The sequence below is a fragment of the Ambystoma mexicanum genome, chromosome 7q, assembly GCF_040938575.1.
Source record: "Ambystoma mexicanum isolate Mex_15411 chromosome 7q, UKY_AmexF1_1, whole genome shotgun sequence".
Lineage (NCBI taxonomy): Eukaryota > Metazoa > Chordata > Amphibia > Caudata > Ambystomatidae > Ambystoma > Ambystoma mexicanum.
In genome coordinates, this window is record NC_090941.1 from 566,800,180 (window position 1) to 566,820,284 (window position 20,105).

The 20,105-nt window shown below is 47.3% G+C and overlaps 1 protein-coding gene across 3 annotated transcripts in view; it reads right to left on the reverse strand.

The window, feature by feature from the left end:
- Positions 1–20,105, reverse strand: part of NEK5 (NIMA related kinase 5) — a 1,893,692-nt gene that overhangs the window by 652,075 nt on the left and 1,221,512 nt on the right. For all 3 annotated transcript variants that reach the window (XM_069639859.1, XM_069639857.1, XM_069639858.1), the window contains one exon: positions 19,694–19,774. In XM_069639859.1, the coding sequence (XP_069495960.1) occupies positions 19,694–19,774 (81 nt within the window). The remainder of the gene's footprint in view (positions 1–19,693; positions 19,775–20,105) is intronic.

The following is a 20,105-nucleotide window of genomic DNA, read 5'->3' on the forward strand; positions in this document are numbered from 1 at the left end:
TGTCTGAACAATTCATGCATCAAGGAATCAAGGATTTGAAATCCTCCCAATCCTGGTGGGTGGTAGGCCCAGCCAACGGCTTACCTTTTTCCGACAACGATTTGGAATCCTGACGATGGTGGTGGCACCTTTTCTTTTTTTGGGATGAGGATGAGGAAGAGTGGCTCCTCGAGTGAGACCTTTTTTCTTCTTCCGCCGGTGTTCCTCAGGGGTATGCCCCTCGGTTTCGGCCTCCGAAGACCAAACCGTCGACCACGCTGTAGATTTTGAGGGTGGTCGACGCAGAGCAAGTTTTGCAGCTCTGCCACCAAGGCATTTCTGTTGCATTTTGGCGCACAGCAGACACCTGTCAGTCGTGTGACTCGTGCCAAGGCACCAGTGACACAACTCGTGTGGGTCGGTAAGGGACATCTTGGTGCCACAATCGGAACACCTCTTGAAACCGGACACCTGTGCGATCGACATCTTGCATCGAGGATTTAGAAAAAATACAAGTTGTCTGACGAAAATGTCAAAAATGTCGAAAGAGTCGATGCTCTGTGTTCTCAAGCCAGTGTGTTAGCGCTTGGAAAAAAGGAACTAAGGTCGGGCGTAGTGATGCGCTACTTATACGATACCTGACATCACGTCCGGAGCGGACGACCAGACGCCGAGCAAGTCGGATCGATGGTCGACAGCCGGGTCGAGGTCCACTACGCCCCCTACCAAAAACAATTCCGAAGCAGCGAAGCTGGAGGGAATATCTATCAGATGAGGAATCTGCAGGAAAAAAGCAATCCACTGAAATATGATTTCTAACGATGAAAAGAACATAGGATGAAAGTTTGGATGAAGTCAAGACACAGTTCTAAGACAACACCAAATAAGAAATATGTTTGTATGCGGGCAAGAGACAGTACAAAGACAAACTCCTATTCAATACATGTGCATCAGATGCCACCAGCGAGGGAGAGAAGATTGAGCAAGTGTTACCATAGGCAAATATACCAAGTACCTCATTATATAGTCCATTTTTGTATAACCAAGGGACTGTGAATCAATTGAGAGAAGTCCTGGCAGGCAATTACACCAGGCAGTTGACATTATGTAATGATTCCTGGCAGGAGAGTAAACCAGGTAATCTAAAAATAACTATAAATGAAATTAAAGCAAGTAAGCATAGAGACTTTTACGATGGCGTCCGGACATAAAAAGTCGCCGCCGGCGGATGACACGTTGCGCCCTGTGGAACCTGCCAAGGAAGGCACGATACTGGAAGCAATCGCCTCCATGAAAGAATCGCTTGAAAACAAAATGGACACAGCAATCGGGGCCCTGAAAGCATCTCTAGAAAATAAACTGGATACAGTAATGGTAGATGTGGGCCTTCTCCGCCAAGATGCGAGGAACCTAACAGAGAGAGTGACGGCGACGGAACAGCAGGTGCAGCAAAATACGGCAGGGGTTGCGATAACGCAGACACAGATGTCGGAGGTACTGCAGAGAATTAAGGTTCTAGAAAGGAGAGCAGAAGACGCAGAGGGGAGAGTGCAGAGGAACAACATCTGCATAATTGGTATTCCGGAAGGTGAGGAGGGCAAAGACCCCACTGAATACGTCGAGAACATGCTCCTCCAGGAGGTCGGAGTAGGAGCACTATCCCAGGGCTTTGTGGTAGAGAGGGCACACAGAGGCCTGACTGGGAGACCCCAACCGGGTGCCCCTCCGAGAGCGATGATTGCCAGGATCATGAATTACAAGGACAGGGAGAAAATACTAGCGTTCTCAAGGAAGGGGGGGGGGATCATCAGGAACTCTTCCAAGATCACAATGTATCTGGACTATACGGCCATGGCACAGAGGCAACGAGCACAGTTCGGCCCGACAAAAGAACGCCTCAGGACCGCGGGGGTGAGATACATGCTCCTGTTCCCCGCTAAACTCAAGGTGATACACCAAGGCAAAACATGTTTTTTCGACTCCACTGAAGAAGCCCACAGCTGGATGGACTCACAAGGCTTCCCCCAGTTGAGGCAGAGAAACGCTAAAAATCCTGGAAATAGACCCTGATGAGAAGCAACAAAGGCAACCCCGAACAAGAAAATAAGCATTATATAAGTTAAATGGAGCTAGCAGTAAGCATGGAGGAGCAACCGGCCCCACTTTAGCTGCATTGGCTGAGAAAGGCGGCGCCCCCGAGAAGAATTAACTATCAGTTTGGATGTCAGTTTTAAGGCATCACGCTGCGGTGAGTCTGCGCCCATTACAGGAGCATGGCGAGAGAAGCGGCGGAGCCCGAGCAGGGGGAGGGTGGCTTGGCGTTCGTTTTTCAGTTCTTGTTAAAGTTATGGACGTTGGATGGAGTTAATGGGCAGTACAAGGCACAAACTACGAAAGGACCATTGTAGAGAACACTGAAATAACACAGACAATTAGCGACCGGAGCAACATGGGACAGGACCCATGTGGCAGCAGCAGTCGCTGCATCGAGAGGCATAGATCCGTGACCAGGGCACCGAGGGAGATGGGCACGAGAGGAATAAAGCGTAGGGTGCAAGGACACGGCAGTGGGACACGGAAGCCAAGCAAACAAGGGAGATCATGGAATCGGATGAACTGACGATAGCCACCTGGAATGTGAGAGGACTCAATGCGTATGTCAAGAGACTTAGAGTCTATGCCTGGCTAAACCGGATGAAAATCAAGATAGCGATGTTGCAGGAGACATACCTCACAAGGGACAGGCAGGCCAAGGTGGACAAGAAATGGGGAGGACAGATTTACAGCGCCACATATTCAAGCTGCGCACGAGGTGTACTAATATGGATCGCACCGGGGGTCCCATTTCAGCTACTCAAGCAAGAGACCGACACAGAGGGACGGCTGGTATTGGTGCATGGCATACTAGAAAACAAGGAGGTGTACCTGGTCAACACCTACGCACCGAATACTGATGCAAGGGACATCCTCAGGAAACTAGCGCCCAAGTTAGTGCAATATAGGGAGGCGACGTTCATCTGGGCCCGCGACTTCAACTGCACCTTGAATCCCCTCCTCGACAGATCTGATAATAAACACAAGAAGCCGGCACCTCCAGCCAAAGAACTGTGTACGATCCTGTACCAGTTACAGCTAGAAGACGTATGGAGGCAGGTACAGGGGGAAGGGACGGGTTATACACACTACAGCGCACCACATGGAACATTTACACGTATAGACTACATATTCGCGGGCAGGGAATCACTACAAGATATCACGGGAATAACCATTAAAGCAAGCACACTCTCTGATCATGCCCCAATAGTGGCGACATGGGCGCACACCAATAGGAAAGCCCCTATCCCAACGTGGCGACTTCGAGCAGAGGCCCTGAGGGAGGGCGAGTTTGAGGAACACCTCCGCGAGGTGATCGAAGATTATTTTGAGCAAAACGAGGGCAGTGTTGAGAGTGGTGCCGTACTATGGGATGCATTCAAGGTGGTAATTAGGGGCAATAGGCAAGACAGGAGGATTGACGGGGTGGCCATGAGGGAGTTGAATGAACTCGAGAGGGTGATTGAATTGAGAGAACACCGAGCGGGACTAGAGGGGGAGGAACCTGGAGAGCTGATAGAGCTGCGGACCAAATGTATGTTAATCTGGGAAAAACTAGGGAGGCTAAACTACGGGAGGTACATACAGCGGTTACACGGGAACAAACCTAGCAGGCTCCTGGCCTGGCTTACCAGACAAGAGAATAAAAAAGATCCCATAACGGTGTTAGAAGATCACACGGGGGCAGAGGTCAGGGCACATTAACGCAATGTTTGCACGTTTTTATGAGCAACTGTAAGCCCGAATCCGGAAATAGACCCGGAGGACATAACAGATGCACGGGTAGAAATAGGGTTGCCGAAGCTGGAGGAGGAACAGGCCCAGCTGCTGGACGCACCCCTCACAGTGGAAGAAATAGAGATGGTGATCGCAGAGCTTCCCACTGGTAAAACCCCAGGCCCGGATGGGCTTCCGGGGGAATTCTACAAGACGTACAAGAGCGCCATTGCCCCGAAATTGCTTGAGACATTCCAAGACGCATATGAGACCATGCGCCTCCCGATGAGCCTGTCGGAATCGATAATTGTCCCGATTCTCAAACCAGGGAAGCCCCCCAGGAAATGCGCCCCTTATAGGCCAATATCCCTTATTAATCAGGATGCCAAAATATTAACGGCGGTCCTAGCCAACCGCTTAAAACAGGTAATATCCACGCTGATCCACCCGGACCAAACGGGCTACGTTCTGGGAAGGAACACGTCCTGGAACCTCCGCAGACTTCACCATGTCATAGATGAGACGAATCGACTGCCAGACAACAGTGTAATAGTGTCCTTGGACGCTGTCAAAGCTTTCGATTCTGTGCGCTGGGAATGGCTGATGGGTGTACTCGCCCACTTTGGTATCAGGGAGGGGTATCTCTGGTGGATCAAGTTACTATACAGGGAACCCAGAGCAAGGGTGAAAACAGGGCGATTCATTTCCGAGGAGTGGAAGATACACAGGGGAACCAAGCAGGGGTATCCGCTATCGCCAATGTTATATATCCTGGCTCTAGAGCCATTTGCGGTATTCCTTAGAGCAGAATATAGAGATACCGGACTGGACATAGATGGGGTGCTCCACCAAATCTCGCTATACGCGGACGATATGCTCCTATTCGTACACGAACCAACCACTAACCTACCCTGCCTCCTAGAGGCAATCGGGGCGTACACTAGGCTCTCGGGCATAGCGATCAATAAGGAGAAGTCTCTCCTCTTCCCTTTGGCAGGACTGAAACACATCCTCCCCCATTGTTTGCCGGACCTGGGTCTGACGTGGGCGCCCCGCACCTTTAAATATTTGGGTATAGGGATACATCATAATACCGTTGATACCCATGCATTTGCACGCTCGCCGCTCTAGATAGAACGCAGCGGTCAATGACCTTGAGAGGGACACTACCACTGGGAATGATGGGAAGAGCAGCCCTCCTGAAAATGGTGGTGCTGCCCCGCCTACTATACTTCCTCACAAACATTCCATACAACATACCCAGGACCTTTTTCACCAAACTAAATACAATAGCGCGTTCATTCCTATGGGGAGGAGGGAGAAATAGAATCGCAATAAGGACCCTGCATAAGGACTATGGAGAAGGGGGTATCAGACTACCAGACTTTGAGAGGCACTATTTAGCGGGGCAGCTGCTATTTGCAGTAAAATGGCTGGGGGAAGACGAAACAATAGACACTCGCATTTTCCAACCTGCATTGAAACAGTATTACCTAAGGGAAATACTATGGCTCGATAGACCCCGGCTCAGAACCCTGCCGAATATGCTTAACATCGCAGCAGACCTATGGAAAAGAGTGTGGAAACTTCAAGGGGTAAAGGATCCGCAGTCAACGCAAATCCCACTAGCGGGTCTCCTGTGGGGGAATATGAATACATTAGCAACATACCGAGCACACTGGGAAGCTAAAGGGGTAGCACAAATTGGAGACCTGAGAAGGGAGGGAAGGTGGGCGGACTTCCACGAAATGGTAAATGAATATGAAGTACATACGGGTCAATTCATCCTATATACCGGCATGCTGAGAAACATCACGGGAAGATGGCCAGATTGGGAAGACCAGGACGAGGAAACACCATTAGATGTATGGTATGACATTGCAGAGGGAACACATACGACCTCTCGGTTGTACGAACAACTATTGAAGGTCAAGGACCCACAGGAACAACACACGAGGCAGCGTTGGGAGGAGGAGTTGGGGAAGCCCCTCAGCGATCAAGAATGGACTAGGGCCTTACGATACCCAAAAAAGGTATCCAGAAATGCGAGGTTTAGGCAGGAGCAGCTATACGTCACGCATAGAGCGTATCTCACACCCAAGAGGGGCTCAGAGCGGGTGCCCCCGCTGCTCGGCGGAAGAAGCGGACATGGTACACATGTTCTGGTCCTGCACAGTGATACAGGAGTTCTGGGACGGGATCAGGCTCAAGATAGCAGAAAGTGGACTTCGAATCCAAGCAGAACACCCTGAAAAGTACCTGCTGGGCCTCTTCTCGAGAGGGGGTAAGCATGATTCACATTTGGCAAAGATGAAAGATTTGATAAGCATACTGGCCAAGAGACGGATAGCGATGACATGGAAGTCAAAGGAGGGCACGCGTGTGGAGGCATGGTGGTCAGACCTTCAGAAGTGGGCGCAGGCAGAGACCGAGGTGTGAGCAAGAGCAGTGATAAGAGGGGAAGGGGAAACTGCGCACAAGCTGTCTGCATGGAACACACTAATGCAAGACCTTTTTGGCCACCCGGAGGAGGGAAGCTCTGAAGACCCCTCGGAAACAGAGGACCCGTAGGTGAAATAGTAAGGCCAGCGCCAAGCCCAAGAATAGAACATTGTGCATACCAGACCTGGTGCTCGACTCCACGGGAGGTCCAGACCGGACTGACATGGTCGCTGGGGAAACTATGAAACCACAATGGAAAGACAAGTTCTGCATGAAGTGCCAATAAGCCATCTACGTTAAAGTTGTTTGTATGTTTTGTGTTTGTTGTTGTTCAAAAAACCAATAAAGAAATTAAAAAAAAAAACTATAAATGAAATCCGGCAGGCGAGTATACCAGGTAATTGAGATTGATTGAAGATTCCTGGAAGGGAAGTATAGCAGGTAATCTGCAGAGTTAAAAGAAATCCTGGCAAACAAATATACCAGGTGATTGAGATTGATTGAAGGAACTATGAAAGAAATATTGGCAGGAGAGTATACCAGGTGACTGGAGATTGAAGAAGATTCCTGGCAGGGGACTACACGAAGCAATCTGCAGAGTTAAATTAAATATTACAGAAAGACTGTTGCAACACTTGTGGTTTAAACAAGAACTTTCTGAGTCCAGTGAAGAAACAAAGGGGCTATTAATTAAAGTGGAACTTCTGGCATCCTATTTAATAAATCAGGGGAAGGGAATCACCCTCTGGATCCAAGCGTCTCTACCTTGGAGAACATTTCTGTTGGAGACATTATTAGATTTTGGTTTTGAACACTCTCTGCTAACATTAAGAAAAAGACATTTCCTTGCATCCTTTGTTGTTTTGTTTTAGTGTCAGGGTCAGGATAGGACATTTTGGACACAAGGATGGTTTTTCAGTTGCTGACTTCTGGACATAGACTGATCCTTAGAGTTTGATTTTTACATGGGTAAATTCCTCTTAGGATAGGGCCAGTTAGGCAGTTTCCCAACCCATTTTTGTTTTAATAAATGTCTTTACTTGAGAATATGAATATCTTGTGTCCGACTCGCATTTCTGATTGCTCACATATGGTGTCAGCATTGGGATGTTGAACCAATTGACACAAATTAGGAACTCACTGACAAAATCTTTGTACTCTAATGCAGCTTATCGAGCAGTTAGAGGAAGAACATTTTACACTGACATTCATTCTCATGTAACTATTCTAAGCATCAAGCAAAAGATCTTGACACGATTTGCTTTTCCCACACATCATCGAAAACTTCTTTTTAATGGTTGACCCTTGTTACATACTGTTAATGTACACGATTGTGACTTAAGACCCCACAGTAAATTAAACTTGATAATAAAATGTGGAAATAGATCTGCTTCCAACCACCTTTACAGTTGTCAAACCCAGTCTTTGGAGAACTGCCAAAGTACTGTTAAAGCGGGAAGAGTTACCTGATTCTGTTTCTTTTCCAAAGATAAATAAATCAATAGAGTTAGGTCCGTCTTCTGAGGAGGAAGAGGTCTTTTCCTTCCTCAACCATCCAGACAGGGACTTTGATACATTCCAGTGTAGAGCAGGACACCAGTTTAATTGAGCAAAAAGATCCAGGAAAGAGTATCAAGATGGCAACCCTAGAAGATCTTTTAGCAAAACTGACTGCTTATGAGATTCAGGCAGAGACCAGATTTCAAGTTGGGCTGAAAAGAATTGCTGCATCTTCTCAGACACATCAAACACGGATTATTGAAGAAGGTGGGCCAAACTGACAATTTCAATAAAGAGAAGGTCCGAAGCATTAAATTAAAACCCAATGAAAAACCTACAGATTTAGGGGCAAGCGTGCAAAACACTTTGGGGGTCATTCCGAGTTTGGAGGTAGCCATGGTGCAAATAGCACCATGGCTGCCTCCAAACCAGTGTCCGGGTCCGTGGTGTTGGAATAGGGACTTACCGGGACATTCCGACCTTGGCGGACCCGGCAAGTCCCCATTCTGAATACCATTCCCCATTCCCATTTGAGCCCCCATAGGGCTCAATGGGAATGGGGAAGGAGCTAATAACGGGCCCGCAAATAGCGGGCCCGTTATTAGCTCCTTGGTACCTTAGCGGCTCCCGCTAAGGGACCTCGGAATGCGGCAGTAGGGGGTTAACGGCACTGGTATCCTTACCGGTGCCATTAACCCCCCTACCGCCGTACTCGGAATGAGGCCCTTTGTCTCTATGGTTAGGGAAAAAGTGTCTACCAGAGATATTAGAAACCCTTGTCATAGAACAATTTATAATACATTCCTTGCCTCCCTACTTGCAAAAAGCAATTCTCCAATTAAACAAGCCCAGTTTAGCATTAACCACAGAAACATCTCAAAACTTTGCAGAGGTCAATCGTCATTTAAAAGGTCTCCATAAAGTAGAAGAACCTAAGAAGGACACCAGTGTATTTTCCTGCAAACTCCAAACAAATTCCTCTCCTTGTAGCCTATCAGAAGCCAAGCATGAAAATTCAGGCTGCGGATGTCCGGGCACAGGACCCTCCCTGTCCTCACAGTGAGATATTAGGTCTGTTCTCTGCAGTGGATTCCAGGGACGGCCATGGCAATGTCCAGCAACTCTGGGTACCACTTTCTTCAGGCACAGTCCAGAGCGATGTTAGGGAGAATTCTCTCTTTAGGCTGAATTTCCTAACCTAGTGAGTCCCCCAGCAGCTTTGCTGGATTTCTGGAGTTTGTTTTTTTCTCCTGCCAAGAGTGAGACTCTTTTTTCTCCCACTCTTGGACATGATTTGTGGTATTCCTTTGAATGTTAATGTGTTTTATGGGCTTTGGGGTCTTTTACTCCATAGGGTCTCATGTGTTTTTACTATGTGTGTTACACAGCACCCTCAGTGCAGTAACACAGGGGTGTCATAGTGACACCCCACCATAGACTCCATACCCTGGGACTGACTACTGTCTCCCAGGGCATGTAAAGTCACCATTGGCTTTACTAGTCCAAATTTGTGAACAGAACCAGTACAAACCATCATATTGTGGAAGTACTGGTAGGGGTAATTCGATTGCCCCTGGGTCTGTTTTCGAGGGGGTACTGTGCAGTCCTCCCTAGTCGAGATTCTGGCTGGTGACAGTGGTTACCAGGCGTAATATTCCTTAAGAATATTCTCTATGGGATTTTCCCATGTATTTTAAACGCACCACTTTTTGGTGCAATGTTAAAGATACCGCCGGTTTATTTATTTAATATTAATTCACCGGTAGGGTCTTTTTTGCCAGAACTCGGTTTTAAAATATCTTTTGTGTTCGCCTCTGTAACTCCAAACCAAAGGTCGAGCCCTTTGTTCCACTTTTGGCAGGCTTCTACACAGAAGCCCTCCAAAGTGGTGCCACTCTGTCTGGGTACCACAGGGGGTGCGGGAGGGGGTTTAGGCACTCTGGACTGAGTTACCTTGGTAACTCAAGTCACACTCTTGTGTGATTGGCCCAAGTGGTGAGCCGCCCGTTTGATTGATTGACAGCTAGGCTGAGTGAATGGGGGTGTGCTGCATAAAAGCAGGGCTTTTGGGACTGTAACTTCAGAAGTCGCCACAGGACCTGAAAATCTGAAGAGGGAGAAGCTGAGCTGACCTGCTATGACGACACCACCGGTGGAGCCCTGCTGAACTGACTCACAACTTTCCAACAACAGAGGAGATCTCCCTGCTGGAGAGTCTTCTTCCCTTGACTGGTGGGCACAACCAGTTTACCTTCTTTTTTCGTTCGGTTCCAAGACGTCCAAGTGGTCGAATTGCCCGGGCCAAGCACCCCGGAAACTGGATAGCCACTTACCCTTGCAACGCAAATAAAAAGGACCACTCCTTTTAATTGAGAACTCCACAGCTGGTTTCTTCCCTGCCAGTGCAACAAACTCCTGCTCTCCTCCTCGACGAGATCCTCTCTTCCTCCGGACGAAGCACCGACTTGCACCCGCTGCCAGGAACAACTGCCCCCCGCTGGAGCGTTCTCACTATTTCAAGGTACTGTGTCTGCCAGGCCTCCTTTTCTAAAGATTGCTACAAGGTAATAATAATCCCTTAACCTTCTGGACTGGGCTGGCCGCCTTCACCATCTAAATGGTCCCTTTCTTTTGGTTCAACTCTTTCTGAACCTTTTGCGAGACTTTTGTGCACTTTTAAACGGTGTGACCTTGGACACATTTTGTCCGGAGCCTCTTAAAGTGGGTCCGGCCTTGTTAACTTTGACTTTACGGCTTTAACCTGCCTTCTTCTCCTACTGTGTTCTTACGAAAGTGTTGGGATCTGTTTCTATCTTTGCTCTGCCTTTCTCTCCCTTGTAAGCCAATTGATTAGAGTGCCATCTTTGCTACGCGCTCACCGCTGTCTGAAAATAAGTGTTGGTTTTTTGAAGACTTTTCTAATAATAGTTGAAGGGAGTGTATATCTTTTAGTTACCGTGTTTTTGAATTACTTGATATTAGTGCCAGTGTGTTTTATTAGATGTGGTTTTTAAATAAATAATTATATCTCTTTTACACCAAGCTCTGGTCAGTGTTTGCTTGTTCTACTGTGTTCTATTAACCTATTGTGCATCCTCTGTATATTGCCTAACTCTTCGTGAGAGAGACTGCTCAGCCACAGCTACCAGGTAAATCTGGGTGGTGCAGACTGCTACCAATTGGGTTTACTGCCAACACCTGTAGTCTTAAATCTTTTGCAGTGGTCCCAGAGGGAACTGCACAGGTTTCTGCCTAACACTGGTGGCAGCTGTGGGATTTTGTATTGAGTATACACTTTAGTGTGCTTTTTGAATACTTTAGGACAACTAACCACAAAGCTTAGCACTAAAAAGCTGATTTTCTAACTATGTCTGATATGAAGAGTTATACCCTAGAATCATTGTCTGCCAAAACTGCTGATTGCTTGAAAGTATTGTGTAGACATAAGAACCTCTCTGAGAAGGGCAAGAAAATGGAACTTATAGAAAGATTGTTAGAAAACCAAAGTCTGGGTGGTACAGAGGAATCTACCCCCCACCCAGCAAATGTAGAAAACAGTGATGGTATTGATCTGAATCAAAGTATTGATAATGAGCCAGAAGAGTAAAGTGAACCTAATGAAGTTAGACACTCTGAACCTCTATCTGCCTTACCTACTGTGCCTACTGGGCCTATACCAGGTACCACAGGTAATCCTGCTTATTTTGAACTTGAAAAAATGAAGCTTGAATTAGAGTACAAACGTTTTATTGCTCAATCTGAACAAAATCAAGAACTAGAGTTCAGGAGAATCAATGCCCAGGCTGAGCAGAAGCAAGCTGAGTTAAGACTCAGAGAAATAGAGCTTAATCACGAATTAGAAATGAAAAAGTTGTCTGTGGAAAATGCTTCTCTCTCCTCTGGTTCTTCTAGGAGTTCCAGTCCCAAAAGACCCCGGATGCCTAAGGAATTAGTGGGTATGTATAAACTTAAGTTGGATGTGTTGGATTGGTTGAAAATGTTTGAGTAAAATCATGGGCTCCAGGACATCACAGGGAATGAGTTACTTCCCTGGTTGTTCTCTAAGCTTCCCCCTGTTGCAACTGATGTGGTAATGGAGTTGGGGAAGGTGGATAAGAAGGATTATGAATGTGTGAAACTAGCTTTGATAGCTAGATTTGGGAAGACCCCTTCCCAGTACCTTAAGAGGTTTAGGACCCTCAAAAAGAATGATGGTACCCCTTGGGCTACCTCGGTGAGTGAAAGTTTGAAAAACTTAGAGGGATGGATTAAGGGTTACAGGGTTAACACTTGTGAGGGAATGAAGAATCTTGTGATGTTGGAGTCAATGTATGATGCCTGCTCTCCTGAGCTCAGACAGCACTTGGCTGATTCAAAGGAATTGGATTCCAGGAAGCTAGCTAAGGCTGCTGACTAGTGGGTTGCCAACAGGGCCACTCACAAGGATTCAGGGGTCACTCAGAAAATGGATGAGGGAAAGCAGCCACCAAAAAGGAACCAAGATATTTCTAATACCTCCCAACCCAAAGAGGGCCCCAAACAACAAAATAACCAGGGTAAGCCCCAGGGTAAACCACAACAGGCTAGTGTACCTTCTGGTCACAAACCAGAAGGTGGTCAGGCCAAGCCACCCTTCCAGAGAGCATTTGGAACATGCTATCTCTGTGGGTCAACTGACCACATCAAAGGAGATCCCAGATGTAAGGGTGAACCTGCAGGGATCAACACAGTCTCCTTAGCCTTCACTCCTGAGGAGGAAGTCCAAATGGCTAGTGCTCACTTTGAAGTTTTTGCTGAAGAACCTTTGGGTCTTCAAGCAAGTGTAACAGTAGAGTCAATGGGTCTGGTTAGTGATCAGAATAGGAGTGTGTACAACTTCATACCAGAAAACTCTAAAGTTTATTATATGGACAGTGTTCTTGTCAATGGCCAGGATACTCCTGCCAGGCGAGACTCTGGGGCCAGCAGAACAGTAGTGGAGGAAAGCTTTTTCAGGCCTGAGGATGTTGCTAAGGCACCCAAAGGTCCCACTAAGATGTCTGTAGGCCTTGTCCAAATGGTTCCAATTCTACCAGCCCTCATTCAGTGTAATGACATGACAGTGTTGATTCCTGTCAGTGTCCAGACTGAGGTGCCTGGGAGAGTCCTGTTGGGGAATGATCTAAGAACTCTAGGAGTAGTATCCAGTACCCCCAGGCCTCCCAGTATGGAGACCCAGAACCAGACCAAATTGGCTAGAGAGGCCACCTCAAGAAACCACTCTAAGCCTGTGGGAACCTCTACTGAGAACCCCACTACAAGCCCTGGTGTTGGTAAATTGACCTCTGACCCAAGCAAATGTCAGGCTAAAATGTTAGGGGAATGGGAGCCCCAACCAAGCTCCATCATTGTTCCCCCAGTTATAGAGTCTGTGACTCCCCCTGCTTCTGAGGAAGAGGTGGATAGACCTACTGGAACCCTAACTAGGCCTAAGAGAACTGGTAATTCTCAGTGCTGGTGGAAAACCAGAAAAGAAAAGTCTAAAGCCAAAAACCTTCAGACTGTTGGACCTTCTACAGAAGACTCCAACCCAATTCCTAGACTTAAGGGGGAAACTCCTAAAGTAGGTAAAGGTAGATCTAAGAGGAAGGAGAAGCATGTACCTTGCTTATCTCCACCCCGTCCAACCAAGAGGCCTAAAACCCAACCTTCTCCCAACAGAGAGGTGGCGAGGACCGCTGGAGGCCCCTCTAGATCTAAGGGAATCCTTTATAAGGACCCCTTGAAAAAGCCTAAAACAGGTTCAGAAGTTGTAACAACTTCTGAGGGACTGGTCAACCAGATCCCCTATAACTTTAAAAAGACTGATGTTCCTCAAAGGGTTTGTAGGTAATATAGCTTACAAAGGAAAACCTTTGATTTCACCATTGAGCACAGATCGGGTGTCACCACCAAAATGCTGATGGTCTCTCTAGGATGTATGTCACCGACTAGAGGTATGAGATTCATCCAGGAGTGGATTAAATCCTCCTGTCCCTTAGTCTGGGGGGGCGAGTGTTAGGGAGAATTCTCTCTTTAGGCTGAATTTGCTAACATAGTGAGTCCCCCAGCAGCTTTGCTGGATTTCTGGAGTTTGTTTTTTTCTCCTGCCAAGAGTGAGACTCTTTTTTTCTCCCACTCTTGGACATGATTTGTGGTATTCCTTTGAATGTTAATGTGTTTTATGGGCTATGGGGTCTTTTACTCCATAGGGTCTCATGTGTTTTTACTATGTGTGTTACACAGCACCCTCAGTGCAGTAACACAGGGGTGTCAGAGTGACACCCCACCATAGACTCCATACCCTGGGACTGACTACTGTCTCCCAGGGCATGTAAAGTCACCATTGGCTTTACTAGTCTAAATTTGTGAACAGAACCAGTACAAACCATCATATTGTGGAAGTACTGGTAGGGGTAATTCGATTGCCCCTGGGTCTGTTTTTTCGAGGGGGTACTGTGCAGTCCTCCCTCGTCGAGTTTCTGGCTGGTGGCAGTGGTTACCACGCGTACTATTCCTTAAGAATATTCTCTATGGGATTTTCCCATGTATTTTAAACGCACCACTTTTTGGTGCAATGTTAAAGATACCGCCAGTTTATTTATTTAATATTAATTCACCGGTAGGGTCTTTTTGCCAGAACTCGGTTTTAAAATGGCTTTTGTGTTCGCCTCTGTAACTCCAAACCAAAGGTTGAGCCCTTTGTTCCACTTTTGGCGGGCTTCTACACAGAAGCCCTCCAAAGTGGTGCCACTCTGTCTGGGTACCACAGGGGGTGTGGGAGGGGGTTTAGGCACCCTGGACTGAGTAACCTTGGTTACTCAAGTCGCACTCTTGTGTGATTGGCCCAAGTGGTGAGCCGCCCGGCTCACCACTTAGCATGTTTGATTGACAACTAGGCTGAGTGAATGGGGGTGTGCTGCATAAAAGCAGGGCTTTTGGGACTGGAACTTCAGAAGTCGCCACAGGACCTAAAAATCCAAAGAGAGAGAAGCTGAGCCGACCTGCTACGACGACACCACCGGTGGAGCCCTGCTGAACCGACTCACCACTTCCCAACGACAGAGGAGATCTCCCTGCTGGAGAGTATTCTTCCCTTGACTGGTGGGCACAACCAGTTGACCTTCTTTTTCGTTCGCTTCCAAGACGTCCAAGTGGTCGAATTGCCCGGGCCAAGCACCCCGGCAACCGGATAGCGACTTACCCTTGCACCGCAAATAAAAAGGACTGCTCCTTTTAATTGAGAACTCTGCGGCTGGTTTCTTCCCTGGCAGTGCAACAAACTCCTGCTCTCCTCCTCGACAAGATCCTCTCTTCCTCCAGGCGAAGCACCGACTTGCACCCGCTGCCAGGAACAACTGCCCCCCGCTGGAGCGTTCTCACCATTTCAAGGTACCGTGTCCGCCAGGCCTCCCTTTCTAAAGTTTGCTACAAGGTAATAATAATCCCTTAACCTCCGGGACTGGGCTGGCCGCCTTGACCATCTAACTGGTACCTTTCTTTTGGTTCAACTCTTTCTGAACCGTTTGCGAGACTTTTGTGCACTTTTAAAATTGTGTGACCTTGGACACATTTTGTCCGGAGCCTCTTAAAGTGGGTCCGGCCTTGTTAACTTTGACTTTACGGCTTTAACCTGCCTTCTTCTCCTACTGTGTTCTTACGAAAGTGTTGGGATCTGTTTCTATCTTTGCTCTGCCTTTCTCTCCCTTGTAAGCCGATTGATTAGAGTGCCATCTTTGCTAAGCGCTCACTGCTGTCTGAAAATAAGTGTTGCTTTATTGAACACTTGTCTAATAATCGTTGAAGGGAGTGTATGTCTTTTAGTGACCGTGTTTTTGAATTACTTGATATTAGTGCCAGTGTGTTTTATTAGATGTGGTTTTTAAATAAATCATTATATCTCTTTTACACCAAGCTCTGGTCAGTGTTTGCTTGTTCTACTGCGTTCTATTGACCTATTGTGAATACTCTGTATACTGCCTAACTCTTCTTGAGAGAAGTCTGACTGCTCAGCCACAGCTACCAGGTAAATCTGGGTGGTGCAGACTGCTACCAATTGGGTTTACTGCCAACACCTGTAGTCTTAAATCTTTTGCAGTGGTCCCAGAGGGAACTGCACAGGTTTCTGCCTAACAAGCGGTCAAGATCATTATTGTGGACCCAAACAGACGCATTCTCCTAAGAACCAGCAGAATGACAGGGATTGGCAGAACGCATAGAGTAGGTCGAAGTCCCATATCTGACAGAGCTTCCTGATGAGGGAATTACCTGGAGCAAATCCACTTGCATTACTTGTTCACACTGGAAGCAAAGAGGTCCACCTGACGAGTACCCCAGTGAGAGAAAATCTACCCCAGAGGTTTCTGGCAGAGCTCCCGCTCGTGGGATTTGAAGACTGTCTGCTCAGTGCATCCACCAGCATGTTCTACTTGCCGGCCAGGTGGGCCACAGAGACACAATATTCTCTATAGCCCAGAACTACAATCGCATTGCATTTCTGCACAGAGGAAAAGTGCAGACGCCAGCCTGCATAGATCTTGGGTCTGGAAGGCCATGCATGCCAGGTGCAGCCTCCTCAGGCAACAGGCAACAGTAGCAGGGGCTGCCAAGGAAGAGCCCCCCCACAAAGTCTATGGGGGTCAGCCAGCACCCCAAAAGTCACCCCCATCGGATCACCAAAAATATTCTTCCACCTTCGCCCACCAGCTGAGTCACTCCATTTACTGTGGCCTGTGATCCCCCAGCTGACAGGAGTTTGCACAGCCGGGCGCAGACTTCCCTCGTCCTTCCACGATGGAAGGAGCAACTGCTCAGGCTGGAGTCGGTGTCTCTGCTCCTCTTGTGTACAGGTGTACTCCTCTGCTCCACAGCGGCACTCCTCTGCAGTGGTCCCGGTGTCGCAGGAGCCATGCAACTGGAGCTCATGAGCTCTACTTCAAATCTAGCAGGGCCGCCCGCTCGGTGGTCTCCACGCAAGCCGCAGGTCTCTGCAGGGCCTCAATCGGCACTCTGCGAGGTCGCGGGCACCCTCTCGGATCCTCCACTCATCTCCTTTCGGCTTCTCATGCAGTGCCCATTCCGACACCTGAATGTTCAATCAGCAGCGAAGTTGGGGAAATTTAAAGCGTATTTTAAGAGTATAATGCAGGAGCACCGAGATAAAGCAGCCTCACTGCATGGCTGCCGGCTACTAAGTAATGTCAATTTTAAGATTTTTTACAAAAAACTTCTTATGTGGAGAAACCCACATTAAATGCAGGCGGTGCTAAAAATAAAATGAAGGGGCAGATACATCAGGATTTGCTTTGTAGCATCTTTGGAGATGGCCTTCAAAGAGTTACACAACATTTCAGACTATTCACGGTAGAGTGCATGCAGAGGTACCTAGGGATTCTTTGATAAGATCAGCAAACCTTGAAAATAGACCTGATCTAATTTATTTAGCAAATTATCATATCTTAGATGGTCTAGGCATAAAGTCCAAGTGGTATGGATCTACCTATGTTATGTTGTAGGTAGCTTCAAAAATATGCGGCAGCAAAAAATAGAAAATCTTTCACCAGAATGAGGATCAGTAGGAAGTAATGAATGTTGCAAGGGTGTGGAAGGAGGAGATTGACACAAGGGTGGAATTTCTTTGGTTGTAGACGTTTATTATACAAATGAGAAGTCCTCACTATCCCTAATTTCTAAGAGGGGTTTCCCCGCCTCAAAACTAATAATAAAAGGGTCTGTCAGGATGTCCGTCAAAGAATAAATCACGGTCGTGTCAAAACCTACTTCTATCCCTCACACTATAAATCTAAAGAGTAAACAAACACAAAGTTCTTTCTTTCAGAGAAGTTGCTCCTTTCTCCTGTTTCTGGATTGTTATTTAACCGAAATGTTCCTTCAAACAAACACAAGGGGGAGTGACTCCCTTATCCTGATTTGCAGGTTTCGAAACAGTCTTTATACAACGTTCTCTCCATGAGAATGACTCCCTTCTCCAAGTTTGATTCTGTACAAGTCCCAAAAGAATCCGGGGGAATGACTCCCTTCCCCTGTTATGTCTTGATATAGGGCCTCATCACGAGTTTGGTGGTAACCCTTAAATGTGGCAGTAATGCTATTACTGCCACATTTATGGGTCTGCCAAATCACAGGTTTGGCAGGATTTACCCCCAGCTACAAGCTGGGGGTAAATCTGCCACAATTTTGCAGATTTTCAGCGCAAGTTCCATGTGGTAATACCGCCGACGGTAGTTGCGCCGAAAATTCCCCATTGGCCCAATGGGGAATGAGGAATTCCCGTTCCACCAAACCTGTGATCCGTAGCGCCGGGGTGGGGGGGGGGGGGCTTGGCGGTAACGGTATTTGCACGAGCAGTATCCCGGCAGTAATACCGCCAGGATACCGCCCAACTCATGATGAGGCCCTTAATATCCAAAAAGGACAGGGGGAATGACTACCTTCCTCTGGCATCACCAATTTGACTTTTATCTCGGGACCAAGCGTATGCCTCCCTTCTCTTGGTCTGTACTTGATACACTAAAGCCAGGGGGAATGACTCCCTTCACCTGGCCTCTCTCTGCTTCTGATTTATTACCATGAGAAAGACTCCCTTCTCCTGGTATCCCTTGATAGTCAGAGCTTTCAGATTGATACATATATTTTGCCTTTGTAACTTGCTATAATGTTTCTTTGTTGGGATCCCAGGCCCTTCTTCTATCACCAGGGGTTTCCTCTTCCCTACTGATTGTGATGGACATTGTTCCAGACCCCTCACTGGTGGCCAGTGGGCCCTTTTCCCCCACTGCAATTGTGGACAGGGTCCCAGACCCTTCCCTGGTGGCCAGTTAGCGCTTCTCCCCCACTGTGATTGTGGACAGGGCCTCAGACCCTACTCTGGTGGCCTGTGGTCTCTTCTTCCCCAATGCAATTATGGACAGGGTCCCAGACCCTTCCCTGGTGGCCAGTGGATTTATCTCTGACACTGTATTGAGGGCAACTCCCTCTGATGCTTGCTTAGTATTGCTTTGGGTCCCAGCCTTATCTTGCTTGGGTTCCAAACCCTTTCTTTCCTCCCCGTTTTGCCGGCCCCCCTTGGTTCACTCTCATGCCACGAGAAGGATTACTCTTATGATCAAGTTCAGTTAACTCTCCTGGTTCCCGCTTTACACCCATTAGATCTGCTGGCTTCGGGATGCTCTGACGGTTATTCCTTGGGTCTTGTTGCTCCAGGCTTTTCGTTCCCGCTCATCGAGCCGGAAGTGTAGGTGCTGTGTGGCAGGACCATGCGGTCCACCTTATCCAGGTCACACCAATGCTTCTCAGCCTCCAGCCACGTGCCTGACCAGCTTCACACCACTGTTTTGGTGGCCACTCCCCCGCAGAGCACTAGAATGGCTTCTCTTGTTCCATGAGTCATTCTTCATGGCTCCTTGGGGCCACATCTTCTCAGTACCTGCTTTGGAGTTTACTTTTGATTGTCAGAAGATCTTCTTCCTCTCAGTTGATGAAACTGACATGATGTTACATTTTACATCTTGGATGATCTTCTTCGTCTCAGTTGGTGAAACTGACCTGATATTGCAATAGCACATGGTTGTGTCAGTGAGAGGGAGAGTGTGAAGGAGTGCTAGAGTTTTCGGGTAGGTTTGGGTTCAGGTGTTGTGCCATCTATCACCCAGGTGGCCCTCCTTATCCCCAGTGATGGAGTCCTTCCCCACGAGGTTCGCCTGCATTAAACCACCCACAGGGGGACGATTGGGTAGCGGCCTCACCTCCTTAGCCTCATGAGAAGTGACAACACCGAGTGCATCGTCACATAGTCCAGAACAAAACATGTTATTTTGATCATAATTATCTTATAACTGCCATCGATAACTTAAGAACAGTTATATTTTAGCATGGGTTAAAGTTAAAATATCTAAAAGTGAATGAAAAAGCAAGCTATACGTACCTTTGCATTATGTTTCTTTTCCAGTTCCTTGCGCTCTTTCCAGGTCTGCATTCTGATCTCTTTCAAGTTCTTCTCCATATCCTAATGATATCCAAAGCATTAAAAGCAAAAATATATTTCAAAATAAGTTAACATTATAACCATACCTGATGCTATAGCTAGGCATGGTCGGAATCTACATTTCAAGCACAAGGTGACCAATCATTTACAGGACTCTCATTTTCACTATGAAAAATAGACAATGAGAGAAATTTCATATTTGCATCATTGTTCCAAGTAGTATGAGAAGTACTTAAATTCATCCTCCATCATTATGCAACACATAACTGGTTCCCTATATACTCCCTGGAGTAAACCGTCACCAAGAAGTAGCTGGAGAAATGAATGTGTATGCATAACAGCTAATAAGTAC